This window comes from Trachymyrmex cornetzi, unplaced genomic scaffold (assembly GCF_001594075.2).
Source record: "Trachymyrmex cornetzi isolate Tcor2-1 unplaced genomic scaffold, Tcor1.1 scaffold97, whole genome shotgun sequence".
NCBI lineage: Eukaryota > Metazoa > Arthropoda > Insecta > Hymenoptera > Formicidae > Trachymyrmex > Trachymyrmex cornetzi.
In genome coordinates this window covers 564,175-580,475 of record NW_017300322.1, presented here as the reverse complement: position 1 = coordinate 580,475, position 16,301 = coordinate 564,175, and the positions used below count along the sequence as shown (strand labels likewise).

The 16,301-nt window shown below is 28.4% G+C and overlaps 1 protein-coding gene across 10 annotated transcripts in view; it reads right to left on the bottom strand.

Annotated features, from left to right (window-relative positions):
* Nucleotides 1-15,468, bottom strand: part of Piezo (piezo type mechanosensitive ion channel component) — a 29,048-nt gene extending 13,580 nt beyond the window's left edge. For 4 of the 10 annotated variants that reach the window (XM_018521206.1, XM_018521207.1, XM_018521209.1 and 1 more), the window contains exons 1-16: nucleotides 15,397-15,468; nucleotides 10,518-10,610; nucleotides 6,450-6,665; nucleotides 5,994-6,229; nucleotides 5,342-5,773; nucleotides 4,162-4,293; nucleotides 3,122-3,169; nucleotides 2,609-2,726; nucleotides 2,426-2,535; nucleotides 2,078-2,344; nucleotides 1,312-1,641; nucleotides 1,080-1,225; nucleotides 781-927; nucleotides 579-709; nucleotides 340-482; nucleotides 63-239 (exon numbers count right to left, since the gene is read on the bottom strand). In XM_018521206.1, coding sequence (XP_018376708.1) covers nucleotides 63-239; nucleotides 340-482; nucleotides 579-709; nucleotides 781-927; nucleotides 1,080-1,225; nucleotides 1,312-1,641; nucleotides 2,078-2,344; nucleotides 2,426-2,535; nucleotides 2,609-2,726; nucleotides 3,122-3,169; nucleotides 4,162-4,293; nucleotides 5,342-5,773; nucleotides 5,994-6,229; nucleotides 6,450-6,665; nucleotides 10,518-10,581 — 2,697 coding nt within the window. In that variant the 5' untranslated portion in view covers nucleotides 10,582-10,610; nucleotides 15,397-15,468. The remainder of the gene's footprint in view (nucleotides 1-62; nucleotides 240-339; nucleotides 483-578; nucleotides 710-780; nucleotides 928-1,079; nucleotides 1,226-1,311; nucleotides 1,642-2,077; nucleotides 2,345-2,425; nucleotides 2,536-2,608; nucleotides 2,727-3,121; nucleotides 3,170-4,161; nucleotides 4,294-5,341; nucleotides 5,774-5,993; nucleotides 6,230-6,449; nucleotides 6,666-10,517; nucleotides 10,611-15,396) is intronic. The other 6 variants (XM_018521208.1, XM_018521215.1, XM_018521213.1 and 3 more) reach the window with 4 other exon arrangements.
* Nucleotides 15,469-16,301: the final 833 nt, after the last annotated feature.

Here is a 16,301-nt window from a genome sequence, read left to right as displayed (position 1 = left end):
AAGTAATATATTTAATTAAACTTAAAAGAAAGCACATTTTAACATAATAAATTTTAATTTACAGTGCAGTTGACATTCCAGTTATCATGAGTAATATATTTAATTTGATACAACATCTTGGCGACCATTAGAAGCGATACTATCGCGGCCATTGCGTTAATCGAATTTATCTGTATGTTTCTTCTAAAATTGATCATTATAACTACGGCGACGATGAAAAAGAAATTTATCGCGCATACCTAAAACACAGATAAATATGTTATTTAATTGTTTAGTTAATTTTATTCTTCAGTTTTAAAAAGTATGCGTTCATCATAATAATTCCTAATAATGACTTACGTCATTGATGCACAGAAGAACAAATGAAATAAAAACTATTTTTTGCATGTGTATTTCGAGGAACAGCCAGGTGTAATTATAAAAATTTACAAGATGCTTTGTCACTTTGTGTAACAGCGCTTTTCTTTCTAATTTCGACATATCTGTAATTATATTTCCAAAAACATTTATTAATAATAATATTTTAATGAAACAACAACGTTTATTAGAATATTAAATAAAATTAATAAAGAGCATACGTTTTAATTGCTTCAGTGTGTACATCGTATGTTTCTCATCCTCGGTGAGTGTAACCTCAGTTGGTGAAGATTCTGGAATATTTAAACTGGGAGAGTATCCTAGACTAGCTCGTCTAAATGAGCTTTCGGGCCTAAAATTAATAAAAAGGCATTTTTAAATACAGTTTTTATATGTATAATTAATATCACTTTTTTAACGAACCCTAATCTATCAATATTTGTGACTTCGAGAAAATCCTTGTGGAAATAATGAATCTGAAGTACTGTAATGATGACGAAAAACGTTGGCGTTAATAATCTCACGAACAAGTCTTTGATCTCGTAGGTTTCTAATCCAATGTCCATTTGTCTGAAATAAAAGAAAAAGAAAGAGTAAACGTATTTAGTTCATAATGATATCATGGCATTCTTTGTTTACGATAAACATGGGATGATTTTTCATATATTTGATGGAAAATCTAAATGTTTAATAAATGAGATAATAACTTCACAATTACTTACAAATCTTGATCTATACCGAGATACTCCCAATATTTCGGAAAATTTTGAAATTGGTAGGTGTAAACGAGGATCAGCATGACGACCGAATATCCAATAACAGTCACCCAAAATACATACATCATTTTTCTCCATGCTGTCCACGATATCTAAAAAATTTCACGATTTAATATTTATAATACATTCCTATTAATAAATTTCGAATAGATATATGTTCAGGATTTAAATATAACACCTGGAATGTGATGACAAAAATGAGAAACAGCGACATGTAAACGATTCTGAACAAAGTCATGCGCTCGCCCGTAATGCCGCAGATGAACAGCATGATTGCTACCACAGCAATCCAAAATCTTGTAAGTAGATCTTGCAATAGTTTTCCAACATCTTTCATAAATTTGCTCTTGATTTCTGGTGCCTCCTGGTGACTCATAGCGGTTGTAGCCGTCGAGACAGATACATGTAAAGGCGCTACCATGTCCCTCAGAGCAGATGATCGTCGCTGTTGCTTTCGTTCTGCCATATACTGCCTCATAGTGATCCAGAACATTGATATAAATAAACACTGTAAATAAATAAATTACATTAAACGTTATTTTAATGTATACAATATATTCTTATAATTTTTACTTCATATTGAGCGAGATTGATGATATTAATACTGCGATTGAGAGCGAACTATAATTTTTATATATCTTATCTTTGTAATAATTCCACTGTTATTTTTGTTAACATTGATAATAATCCAACAGGGATCGAGAACGTTTATTTTTGTTTTATTGTTTATTGCCGGCAAATTAAAGTTTTGACTACATGACATGTTTATTTATTAACGGTTTTAATTTATAATGTTTTAATGTTAGGTTTGTAGCCCTTTTTTCTCTGGGTTTTTGAAATTTATTGAGCCTTATTACTTATAGTATACAATATAGCTTGTGAAATTAATTTATACTTATAAATAAATTTAGATTTTCTTATTTGAGAAAGATATTAATGCGTACCTTAACTATAAGATGCCAACGGCCGAGTTCGTCAGCTTTGCTGAAACCAATTTCAGAAATTTTTATGCCGCTTACTACTCTCGGCAATTCTTCATCTGTCAGATCCATACTGTATATGTATTGTCCGAGAAGTAAGAGAGTTGCATAGAACACGATGAAAGGAGAGCATTTCATCATTGAAGCACGTTTATTGGGAACCATCCACAAAATTAGCGCCCATAAAAGCAGAACGAATGTTGTCCAGCTGTGATACATTATGCTCCACGTCTGAAAGAGAATTTTTAAAAATAATCGATTCGATTGTTTATAATATTTTTACTTGCCCCATTTTTATTTCATGATACTCACCATCATTATTATATTTGTAGCAAGATATGATGAATTTACTATTAATTGGAAGATAGAATACACTGCCATGATTATTTGTTCAATGACGCCTGGTGTTTCATCAGGTGTTCCTAATTTTAAAAAAGTCATTTAATTATCCACTTTATTCAGTTGCTTTGATAAAACCATATATTTAACATTTACCTTCACTGAAACTTTGCATTTGTATGTTATCATCCTGTTGACCATCCTGATTCACAATGATACTTCCAGTAGTGGAGTCCTGAAGAAGCCCCGTTCTCCCAGATCCAAATCGCATCAACTATACAATAAATCAAATATTTTACTTTTCAAATACTTTTAATAATAAGTTTCTAATTTATTTTATAAATAATTTCAGTCTACCAAACTTTTTATTACCACACATTTCTCAGATTATACTAAATCAATATTCTCCAAGTTTCCTATAACAATAACAACCTTCATGCAAAATGTATGAAACATGCGTTTACCTTCACCAGTTCATTAATGTTAGCTAAAATTTGGTTAATATTTGCGTGTGTGAAAATTATGTGCGAAGTTAATTGCAACTGCACACCAGGTCATTTGCTTGAATAGAGAATCTTGGATTGCTTAAAAATTTGTCACATGCAGAATTGTGAAGTACATTGTTGATAAGTAATTAATTAATCGTGCATATTCAATTGGTATACGTACAGGCGTTCGCTCGTCGATTGTTGCCAACGGCGAATCTACGACCAGCTTCTAAAACAATGGCAAACTAAACATAGCAGCATCCAAACGGAAAATGGTTTTGTTCAGCATTAAACAACAACTGCACATCTGGAAGGCGACAGCAAATAAGAAAACATGGAAAGTATTTAAAAATAGGCGAAACAATTTTTTACAAAAGATTAATTTTCGGAGAGAACATATTAAACAGAGATTATACTAATGCATAAAGCTACATAATTAATGGTAATAGCTCTTATAATCAATATTAAAATTGACTAATTATAATCATTGTTAATTACATTTTATATAGTTTAAGGAGGTACTTTAATTTGACTGATCAAAAAGTCTTACTTTTTTAAAACAGTTCTTTTTATGTTTATACTTTTAAGAATATGCTTGTAAAGCAATTTGACTAAATCCGTAAAAACAGTACTTCAAACAAATATCTCCTTAAAAAGAATATCTAAATAAAGTTTACCAATCTAATTAACAAGAATAATATTGAGGAAATGGAAAAAAGAGAACTACAACAAACACTACAACAAATAATAATAAAAATATATTCAAAGTATAAAAGATTAAACAACCATAAATGTTATGAGAAATTAGGACACTAGAAAGTTCAATCAAAATTTTGAAAATTTTAATGATAATTTTAACCTTTAACTAAAAATGTTAATGTAACAAAAATATAAATATATTGTACAAAATAAATACAATAAAAAATGCTATATAAATTCTGAAAATATACAAATGATATATTTAAAAACTAAACTAGTTAAAAAGCTCTGAGAAATTTTTCTAAAATGCACAACTATAAATATATAGCCAGTACAACACTTAGAAATGAGTTTTGTATAAAAAATTTTATGTAGACTTTTGGCATCCAATACGATACATATCAGCAAAACAAGAATCTGAAATAAAAAGCAGCTGAGGACAAAGGCGAAATTGTGTGATTATGAATATTTGGAAATATTAATTATATATTGAATCGGCTCTCATATGGATCGAGTCCTTACACGAGCCTTACGACGAGCTGATTGCCATCTTTGGGAAGGTGTCCTGCGCCTGAGGGACACATGCCTGGACAATGGAGTGTCCAGATTTTCCAGTCTGCCACTTAATCGTTTTGCTTCTTTCGCCTGTAACGCCTTGTTAGTACAAGCAACATACTTTCAACAAAAAATTCCACAAATAAAAAATCGACAGAATTGTCAAAATTGATATAAAATTTAAAATTAAGAAGCTTATAAAATTTTCAATATGTCAAAGAAACCATAGAGTTTTCTTCAGAACTATATAATGTTTAAATGTATAATAATAAATTTATAGTAAATTATTACACACCGATAAAATAAGATACTATTTTTTACGAAAAAAGTGCGACTAATTCAATAGCTGACGATTCTATTTTTGTGGTTCATTTAATAAGCCTGGGACCGATTGTTCCATCTTCAAATAAACTATGTGACAATTTATTGGATAAGCAAACGAGTAAAAAAGTAAGAGAATAAAAGAGTAAAAAAGTAAGAAAGTGAGCTGAAGTTTATCAAAAGTTAGAACAACCTAGCCTTAATCTTATACCAACTATTTCAGATACATTTAAGTTAGTTCAAAGGTCTTGTTAGGCTATCAGCTGTTATTTGTAGTGATGATGTTAATAATTACTCCTCATCCACAAATGAGTTAATTACGCTCTATGTAATGGACAGATAGCATGTATAGCTTGGGATAAAAGCCTCCAAGTTTTAAAAGAAGCTTTGGTAGAAGAATATACCAATATACTATTTCTAATAATATTTGATATATCATGTAGACTACATACAGACATATTGAATTCCATAGCTATTTTAATGTATCTTAATCTCATTAATTATTACACGAAATTTTTAGTTTAGATAATATGCGACAGAGTGTTTGTTCTACAGAAATTATTTGTACCCAAGTTTCTTTCAATATAAAAATAATACAATTGCATTAATAATATAGCAATTAAAATAATTCTAATGTAATTAAAAATTTGGCACTAAAAATTCTATAGGTAATGAAATATATGTTAAGAATACTAATCTCTAATATTATCTAGCAATATCCTTACATATGCTATTCTAATTTTTTAAATAATTAATTATATAAATTTATAATTTTTAAATGTTTATATATTATCGTTTATATTAATTAATAAATATTCAAACTCACCGGTTTTCTACTGAGAAATTGCGACTGCAATGCGAGGATGTAGTAAAGCCAGAACAATCTCAAAGCGTATCCGTAAATCAACCAATCGGCATTATCTGTGTATTCCACATTTCTCGGATCGCTACAATTAGTGTGATAAACTGCAGTCAGAGCCAAGTAACGCGACCAGGTACTAGATACAGGAATAATTTCTTGCAGCCATTCGTTCTGGTAGGCAAGTAATATAATGATGTGAACAATCACGATGACCATGATGATCCTGCAGATCACGGAAAATCCCTTTCGTAGTTCTTTGTTGCATGCCCAACATGTAGCAGCTCCGAGAAACACCAGGAAGTAGAAGGCCGCCTCTATTGATGGCTTCAAGGCCGCGACACAGCATAATGACGCCAATACAACATAGATACCAATACTTCCCAGGAAATTAATTATCTAAATTGTAAACGTGAGAATTATCTTTGATAAGATCAATTTTTGTGTAAAATACTCGGATACGCAATTCACACACACACACACACACATATAGAGTGAATTTAAACCGTAGATTGTGAATAATTTTGTCATAAATGGCATTTTATGCATATTTGTATTAAATATTGCAGAGACATTTTTATTTTATGTCGAATACACAACAATACAAAAATATAATTACCTTTGTGGAACTATCCTCTGTTTTTTTTCGTTGCAAATTATTTTCCTGATTAAATTCAGTTTCATCCTCTTCAACGCTAGCACGTCTTTGCGTAAGAAAACGACATATAAAATATACAACAAGTACAGTAGGTAAAACTATAAATTCCGGCGCCAACCAGTAAAATACTTCCCATACGGATGCGCTATCTAATCTGACAAAGCCTATGTGTCTGAAGAGCTTCTCCAAAAACTCGCCTAAAAATATATTATTTACTTGTGTTTAGGGTTAAAATAATTTCTAATTAAAAATTCTATGGTTTTCAAATATTCTTTTAAATTTTGTTTCGTGTCCCATATTATACTTAATCGAATATTATCATATCCAAAAATATTATGTAAGGGTATGGTATTTTTAAGAATATAATCTAAAACTTTTATAGAGATAATGTAATATTTAGGTCAGAGTGTTGCTTACAGTTTTGTAAAAAGTATCCATACGGCGGTAGTGACAAAAGGACAATATGAAAGGTGATCTGCGCTATGACTACAAGAAATGCTAGGCAAATACAAGTCTTTAGGTATATTCCCGTGTGGCCAGTCATAGTTTTGTGCGTCGGTATTGGGACCATCGGAGAATAAAGCATTAGTCCCAGGTAAACGATCGACAATCCCGTTGGTCGCCATATCGTACCTATAAAATAAAAATCCATCTTTATGACGTTTGTAGCTCGTTTTTATTTCAATATAGTTTTTTAATTTCAATATCTCAGTAGGTCTTTAGCTCCTCTATAAAGAATTATAGAAAGTTTAAGACTTTCTAAAAAGAGATTTAAATATTAAATCTGAAAAATATAAGGAAAGTATAGAAGATATATAAAGTGCCAATTATGTTTTTATTATAAGAATAATGATAATAAACTTTTTATTCAACAAAAATATTAGAGATGTTTATGGAGCTTTTGTTAGAAATTATACTGACCCAATTACTTATTTCGCTCATAAAGTGGTTTATTCTACTTTCGTTTTAAGAGCTTTATCTAGAGGACCTTCCCTTGATGAAATGTATAACAGCACATAAAGTATATGAACCTGCGGTAATAGTTATTTCTACGTTTGTGAAAAGGTCATTTATAACGGGATGTTCTTAGAAAATGACATTTTAACTCCTCTAGTTATTTCGTCAAGACCTTTGCTTTTTATTATTGATCCATTTATTCTAATCATCACATTCTAAAGAACTTTCTTAATTTAAAAGTTTACTATATAATATTCGATATTCTAATATTTTGTTTCTTGTAAATATATGTTTAATGTTTATGTTGATATATGATAAAAAATATTAGAAAAATTTCCGAAATATGCATTTAACGAAGATATTATTAAATAAACACCCGGTGTATAACTTAAACATATGCATGTGCTAATAATTAATGCGAATCAGGAGATTAGTCTGTCAGCGATAATTACTTTCACGTCATGGAACGTTACACGGAACGTTGCTTTATAAATTAATTATCAATCTATTTACCTGCTGATTTTGATACTTTATAATATACTAGAATTTATGTTATTTGAACTTTTTAAATGTTGATACAAGAATATAGTATCATTTTCAGTAGTTCCCTCTATATAACAGCTTAGTCATCCTATTCACGGCACGTGTTATATTTGCACGACACACATAAATAACTACATTGTGCCGCTGCCAAATGAAGTTCGTCACAAACGTGTACGATTCTGCTAATTATTTTAACAATTATCTTTTTTTTAAATAAATATTTTTGTACACATACTAAATGTAATATACTCTTCTTTCTTTTTCTGTAATAATATTTAATTTATAATTGTTACGGTCTCTAATATTATCATATTTTTAGCAAATTGCTTTGTACAATTTAAGTATTAATATAGTACGCTTGTTTTATAGATCAATAATCAATATAAGAACTTATATGGACTGTACTTATAGATTGATTATCTTCTATCTTATACGAACAATATTAAATAAATTTTGGAAGCATTAAAGCATTAATTATTTGCGTTTAAAAATTGGATGGTCCACATATATATATGTGCAGTAATAATCGTAGCAAAAAAACATTATTCACAATCATATTATATTTCTGCTATCACACATTTCTTTTTCAAAGTCAATAATTCAAGCCTAGCCTGGAAGGTTTCTCATCACGAAATTGTATATGGGTCCGAAAATAGAGAAATCACACGCATGAAATATTCATTAATGTTTTTAAAATATTTTTTATGCAACTTTTATGAATATAAAATCACGCAGAGGAGTTAATTAATATATTTGCGAGATTTCAACTTTTTTTTACACATACGTAATTATTTATATAAATATTAAACACTTCGACTAACGCATTTAAAATAAGTAAAAAAATATATAAATATATTAATTTTATTACATTAATAATACATTAAATGTTTATGTAAAGAGTAACATATAACTAAAATTATTTATTTTTATAGAAATTTTTATATAATATATATATAATAACGTATTGTTTTTGTATATCTCAGACTAAATTATTATACTGTTGCAAGTTTGATATTATTATTTATTGTTTGTATTCTTCTTCAAAGAATAATAAAAAATTTACAAAATATTGCAATAAATTGAACACATTGTGTTCATATTTAACAAAAAATTTGTTTCAATAAGCTTACGTGGAATATGAATATCCTATTTTTTATAATTATAGAACACTTAAATCTCATTTTGTACGTTTGTATGGTTTAATATGTTAAAGTCGAATGTTTATTTGAACAAAGCTAAGAAATTTTGCCCTCGTCCGATACGGGTTCAAGCACCTGCTTCCTAATTTTAGAATATTCTTCGAGCAACTTAGATACGTATATCCATGTCTATGTGGATTTTACGGAAATACACTTCTGTTCTATTTATTTTTTATGTTTCTACATATTTTACATTGCAAAGACATAATTATTCATTTTAATTATTTTGTTATTATAACGATTATAGAATTACAAGTATATACATTAACATTAAATTATTTTAAATGTTTAAAAAAATTTATCTATTTAAATTGATTTACTATATATTAATTATTCAATTTATATATTTTTCGAACAATCCATTTGCTGTTTTCTTTTTTTTTGGATAAGTAAAATATATTGCATAAAGTGTTTCGTAAAAAAGTAAGATTATTGGTAATAATTAATAAGATTTATAGTTAATTGGACTTTTCTTCGCAAAATTTATTATTCAACAACAGAAAGTATAAAGAGAGACAATAACGGTAACGTATTGCTACTTAGTGATCTAACATGTGGTGATTTGATAACACACTGATAAACAATGACGCCATTACTCTTCGCCCGATAATAGACGGATCAATATGAAACATACATATAATTAATCTACTTGATTATGTATAGTATGAATCTTAAAAATTTATGCGTATAATTATGTTATATAACTATTAAGGAAATGTAAATATTAAAGTATTTTATGTTAGGATTGAGCTTATTATAAGTTTATCGTGTACATTTCTGATAGATCTATTCTTTTCTATTTGTCAAAGAAATAAAATGAAAATTACCTTTTCTATTTGTGAATAAAATAAAAGATTAATTAAAATGTTTTGAAATAAATTTTCAAATAAGTACAGATATTTCGATTAATGTATAAATGTTTATCAAAAATTAATAGATATTTAAAATATAACAAAGAACAAAATAAAGTAATATGCAAAGTATAAATAGTAATCGTATAATTACCAAAAAAAGTTACATGTTAAGAAATTTATTAATATCAAGTACACATAAAAAATCAAAAAAATAAAATGATACGCGAAATATAAATAGTAAACACGCAATTATCAGAGGAAGTTATATATTATGGAAATTGATATTTCCTCTGCTATCTATTAGCATAATACTGAATATGATTATGCAAAATAGGCAATCAATTCAAGATTCTTTCGATGTTCTTGCTTATTTCTAGAGTCATTCTGTTACGAATAGTGATAAATCGCCATTTCATGTTTTTCGTTTTGTTGTTCTATAACTGACGATCAACAAGCTGAAGTTAATCTATTATAAATTATGATTGTTATAGGTATGATATCATCACTTATTATTTTATTATGACGATAATTATAACAGATATTTCCGTACTAAACAACTAATCTTTGTGAATACTCGCATTTAGTTTTAATTCCTTTACAGTTTCGCGGTAAGTTTTCTTTAATAAACGTCATATATAACATAATTGTAATAAAAAAATTTTAATTTAAAAATGAAACTTTTACGATAATAATACTTGACGTATTTATAATTATACTTTTTTGCAAAAATAAATGATCAAACCAATTGATATAGCTAATATAAATAACAAATACAATGGTTACAAGATTGAACTAATCTCATAACAATTTTTTATATTTATCTTTTCGCATTCCTATTTTAAAGTCATACAACTCTCATAAACCATTTATTGATTATAAAATATAAGTAACAAGAAATAGAACAGAGAAGGAATTATGTGAATGGTACTCACATCCGGCTAAGATGACTGGTAGAACGACCCTGAGAAGGGCTACGTTCAACCAGTACTTCGTCATGCCTGAAGCTGCCTGGATGTCGTTTCACTCTAAACAAAGAAAACAGGAACGAGATGATTGGCTGTGTATATTTATAAGTATTCTTTAAATTTCTCTATGATTGCTATTTGGCATCGACAAGAAAGTGTCGCAATCCTGAACACCTCTAACTTTATTTCGCTGAGAGACATAATATTGAAGTTCTGCGCTATGCCCTTCATTTTACGATTGCGTTGACCCTTTCAGAAAATTTTTCTTATAAACCGGTTTTCATCACCGTGTTCCACATGACATGTTCCACAAGCAGTCGCAGTTGTGAACTGCATTTGAAATTACTCTAAGGCAGGTATTCATAGTCAGATCTTATATTCAGATATTAAGATCGTCTTAAGTATAGTCTTAAGATGTCACCAATAAGAGAGCCGTATTAGCATCTTAAGCTTAAAATAAGAACGGACTATGAATACCGCCCTAAGTTACTCATTCATAACATACAATGTTACAAATTCCCAAATGCGACATCTATATATCGTTAAGTAACACTGATATTCATCATATTTCACAGTCATCTTATTGTAAAAAAAAAACCGATTTATTAGTTATTTGACGTATGCGTAACGGGACGCGATTAAGTAGTTAGCATGGAACGGTAGCTGAAAGTTCCCGAAATGACTTGTCATTAAACAATTCTGGGAACGAGAGCGAGTATGCTTTTGGTCATGAGAGGATTCAGCAAAAAGAGGCACGCCCACCTTAATTACGGGCCAATTACATAGGGACGACGCTGAGAGGTGCGCCGGTTACGCTTTTATCGCATGAAGATGTGAACGTGAATGGTGTACGCGGTAGAAAGAGGGAAAAAGCATGACGTTGCGTGACTATATTATTTCACTATGGGCGATATCAATCAACTTCGCTTTATTCTATACAATCCGTCAGCAGTCTTTATGACGTAACACGTAAAAAAGAAAAGAAAATGGAGAAAGAAGACATGAATGAATACAGTAATTAAAAGCAACGATAATTGCTTTTGATTGGATCATATATGTAATTTAATTCTTGTGTGTAATTTAAAAAATATTTTAAAGGTAAAATTGATGAATACTATACAGATATTAATTAATTTTTAGTTTCTGATTAATTTTTCAAAAATTAAAAAGAAAACATTCTCCAGTCTTATAATGCAGCATATCTATGTCGCTACATTGAATAATTATTGCAATAATAACGATTTATAAAGAGAATTACATTTATATTGAGTTATTTTTTCTGAGAAAATATTATAAAATATTATATAATACATTTATTTTATCTAATTTTCATAATATAACGTGTTACTTAAAAAATAAAAAAATTAATAACAAAACAATGTAAGGTATAATTAATTTATCGAAAAATAAACTTAAGAATATTTTCTAATTTTTTTCATGAAAGAAAAAGTATATCATATCGATTATTGCCAATAGAGATAACATGTAAGGTGCGTCTAATGGCTTTATTTGTACTGCACATAGGAGAAGGGACAAATTGGGCGGAGTCATGTTTCCCCTGATAAATAATATCGTGATTGACAACAGTATATACCGTGCAGCATGATTCATGTATAACAATATTCTTATCAAGATAATATCAGCCTTAGATTGAAGCCGCTATTAATAATATCTTTATACATTTCTGTAAAGTACATATTTTAAAAGCACTTTGTCTTAAGAACATTTGATATCGTATGCAAACGTAATACTCATTGAATGTTTACGCGTAGTTCGCACATGTGTCACGTGTGTCGTATTTTAATTAGCCATCTGACTCGATTGTTTGCTTGAATCGTAAATATTCGAAGTATGCTAATTAAGCAATCGTATACGTATAGATTTATTAAAATTGTATGAATGGCATGCTGTTTTTAAACTTGAAATATCTAAAAAATTATATAACCAATGTCGTATATGTTACATATTATAATAATAAAATAATAATTTTATTAAAATACATATTTATTATAGTATTTAATATGATACATTATCATTTGTGCAGTAATAAAAGATCGTTTAAACATAATTACGTGGATACAACAGCATAAATTATTACATATAAAAAAAATTTTAATTAATTAAATAAGTAAATAATATAATGAATTGCCATGTTAAAGAAAACGTCATCTATCATCATCAAATATACGTCACGAATTATTGTCTCTATCTGACAATTGATCAAGGTCTGTGATTTAATAAGAAGAATTATTTTTAATCAATGCTAAATAAACGTACGTTGGAATGTAATAGCGTACGTAATACAGAAGATGTAAACTTGTCACATGTATCTAGATTCATTTATTGTTACACATATTTAGATTTATATTATAATCTTTTTTGACATTTATTTGTTGTTAATTCTTGATATAGAAAATCATGTTTTGATTGAATTGTAGATATATGATTTCGTAATACAAAGTAATGTATGAAATGTGCAAGTTGCGTGCCGAGTCATTATGTTCCGTGTAAAGATAGGTATCGCACCATACGAGAGATTAATCATGAGTTTGCACATTCAAAGAATAAAGTGCAGTGTGAACATTACACTGGATTTCTATGTGTTTTTGATAATTGCGGTAGATTATCTTTATGTCTAAAACTTATTTAGCTTGTAAAATACATACAATGAGTGCAAAAAGTATTTGTTCAAAGAAAATATTTTTTAGCCCTTCTCGACACAATTTTATTAAAAATATTTTTTAAAAACTTATTTTTAAAAGTAAACGTTATTCAGCGAGAAAAGACTCATCGAATTGATGTTGAATCGATATTGATACTATGATTTCGACACTAATTCAACGTCAATTTGACGTCTAATTAATGATCATTTCTTGCTGGATAATTAACAATTTATTGATAAAGAATAAAATAGACTGTAGCTTCTTAAATTATATACATATATCAAAAAGATATGTGTTAATTATAGAAAATATATCATCTTAAAAATAAGTGAAAATTAAAAATTGTTTGGTTCAAAAAGAGTATTCATATGCTTCTAAAATCAGAGATACACGCAAAGCTCGTTTGTTTATGTAAAAACAAAAGGTATTCATTGTATAAAATTGCTAATTAATAGTTTATTTTTTACAAATAAAGCTTTTTTATATAAAATTTCCTTGTACAAATATTTTGTGCTCTCATTATGTAAAGTTATAAATTTGTCTTCTCAAGATTTTCTTATCGTATGAATTTTTAAAGCAATTAGGAAAAATATTTTAAAGACGATAAAAATTTTCAAGAACTGCAAACAAACATTTATTAATTAATTATTGACTATTTGGCTTATATGACGTGCACAGTTGCAGACTAATTCCAATTGATAATTATTGTAATATAATTGCATCAAATTGCATCACTTTGCAACTTTAAAATAAGAATAAATATAAATTACAGAACTTTACAGCAACTAAAAGGTAAAATTACGTTCGTTCATTTATTATTAAACAACCAATTAAATAAAGTTATAAATATATTAGTTTAATATTATTTAGTAACATTTAACATATTTATATTAGTAACATTTAACATAACTATATTTAGTAAAAGATTTGATATATTCGTATGTTTAGCAAGACTATGATATAAGTACAATTTCAAATTTCTTCATATACTTTTTCTTATCTTTCAGAAAGTACGATTGCACATGTGCCTGAGAAGTCTCATGCATTTGTGCGAAAATCCGGTAGATAATACCAATTGTAAAACAAAAGTAAAGTACAGTATCTATATTATAAATTTTTAAGTTTTTGTCAATTTTATAAGAATCTTTGAATTGATATAACATTTATAATAATTATGTAAACATGATAAGCATTACTTATTATAGATAATTTTATCATATAAATAATACTGCAATCGCGAATGTATTAAACTTTGTTAATTTTTTAAATATTTTAATAACTATTATTATTACATAAATCTTAAAATTTTTTCATTTTTCTTTACTTATTTTATGTGGTTTATTTAGAGACTTTTTGTTTACTTTCAAAAATAAATATGTGTAAACATAAAAAATCCGATTATACCATATAACAAAATCTTAATCACAAAATTGTAAGAAAAATTTCGTTGAAATTTTATTCATAGTTATTTTTGTATTGTGTATGGATCTGAGTCAACACAGCATCATGGACTGCCGTCCTTGGCAGCAACACAATGGCTCATACTTCCGTTTACAATAATTGTTGTCGACAACGCTGATATTATACAATAACGCAATTTTACACCTATAATGAATATGTTGCTAACTTTATAATGCATTTTTTTAATGTAATATTTTATATAATTCTTTTTATTAATCAATTTCACGTACTTATTATCACAAATTTATTAATTATAATAAATTCCATTTATTATATTCGGAGCAAAATTAAATCTGTTAATATAATTTTATTTACTTAACTCTATTTGTAATTCTATTGTAATTTTAAATTCAATTTGCAATAATTAAAGAAACCTTGTCAATAAACAGAAAAACCTTGTCTATGATTATAAAAGGAAATTTTTTTAAAACCCCCCCCCCCCCTCCCCAAGTCTGAAGCAAATCATTTTGTTTAAAATATGCAATTTGTCACTTTTCCTTCTTGATATGTTATATGTCCATTAATCGAAGAAAAAATCTCTTCACAGTTTATAAATCAAAGCACACTCACGATGCCTTTCAAGCATTTCTCTATCTTCATCATAAAGATCTGCGTCATGACATCAAAAATCAACAAATAATGAAGCAAAAATATCTAAATATCCCGTTATTTCCGCATTCGCCTCGATTTAGTAAATCATTGTAGTAGAAAATAGAGCATACCTTATACGAGCACACTTATACACTGTTTCGGAGCATCCCCCTTCAAGAACTTTCTCCCAGCTGTTTTCGGACCAATCGAACTTCGAACAGAGCAACATGCACTTTCCGGCACGCTTTTCAGCAATAGCGAAAGCAACACGTCACACCATCACCACCAGTGATCACAAACGTACCGCGTCCACGATGCACTCAACTACTGTGTATTCTTTATGACTTTATGAATGACAGCGCTCGTTTATGTCTACGTGTCATCTATTATAAAATTGACGGAGCAACAACCGACCCTCAATCCTCTCTTACGTACGACTACAACCGACTTCAACCGACCACCGAGGTCTGGTCGACGCCGGTTTGCCACCGACTGGTTTGGTCGTTTGGACGCCAAGGCTGACTCCGATATCCGCATTTACTCGTGTACAGCAAATCGTAGTGTGCATGCGCGATAACTGTATGCGTCATCAGTACTATCTTATACTAATACGATTCTCTCTTTCTCGCCATTCAATATAATAATTAATTGTTATTAAATTACTAAATTATTAAATTAAAAAAAAAACATTTTTTGTCGCTTTTGTTTTTCTTCTTGTATATATTTAATGTATATATTATCATATGATGACGATAAAGAAATCGTTATATGTATATGAACTGTTATATGTTTGCAAATTATACTATGATAATGGCGGAAGAATATGAAAGTTCATAGACAATATAATGTTACATATACTATTCACTTTTGTATTTTATTAAATTATTACAAAGTAAATTAAGTAATTTTTGAATAATAATGTCATGATTTTCACAGAGATGGCGCCTGATGTTCCTTTCTTCCATTGTTATCCACGAAACAAATCATGCTACCGACTTATATCAGCTCTAAAGTGATACGAGCGCTTAAATTTCTA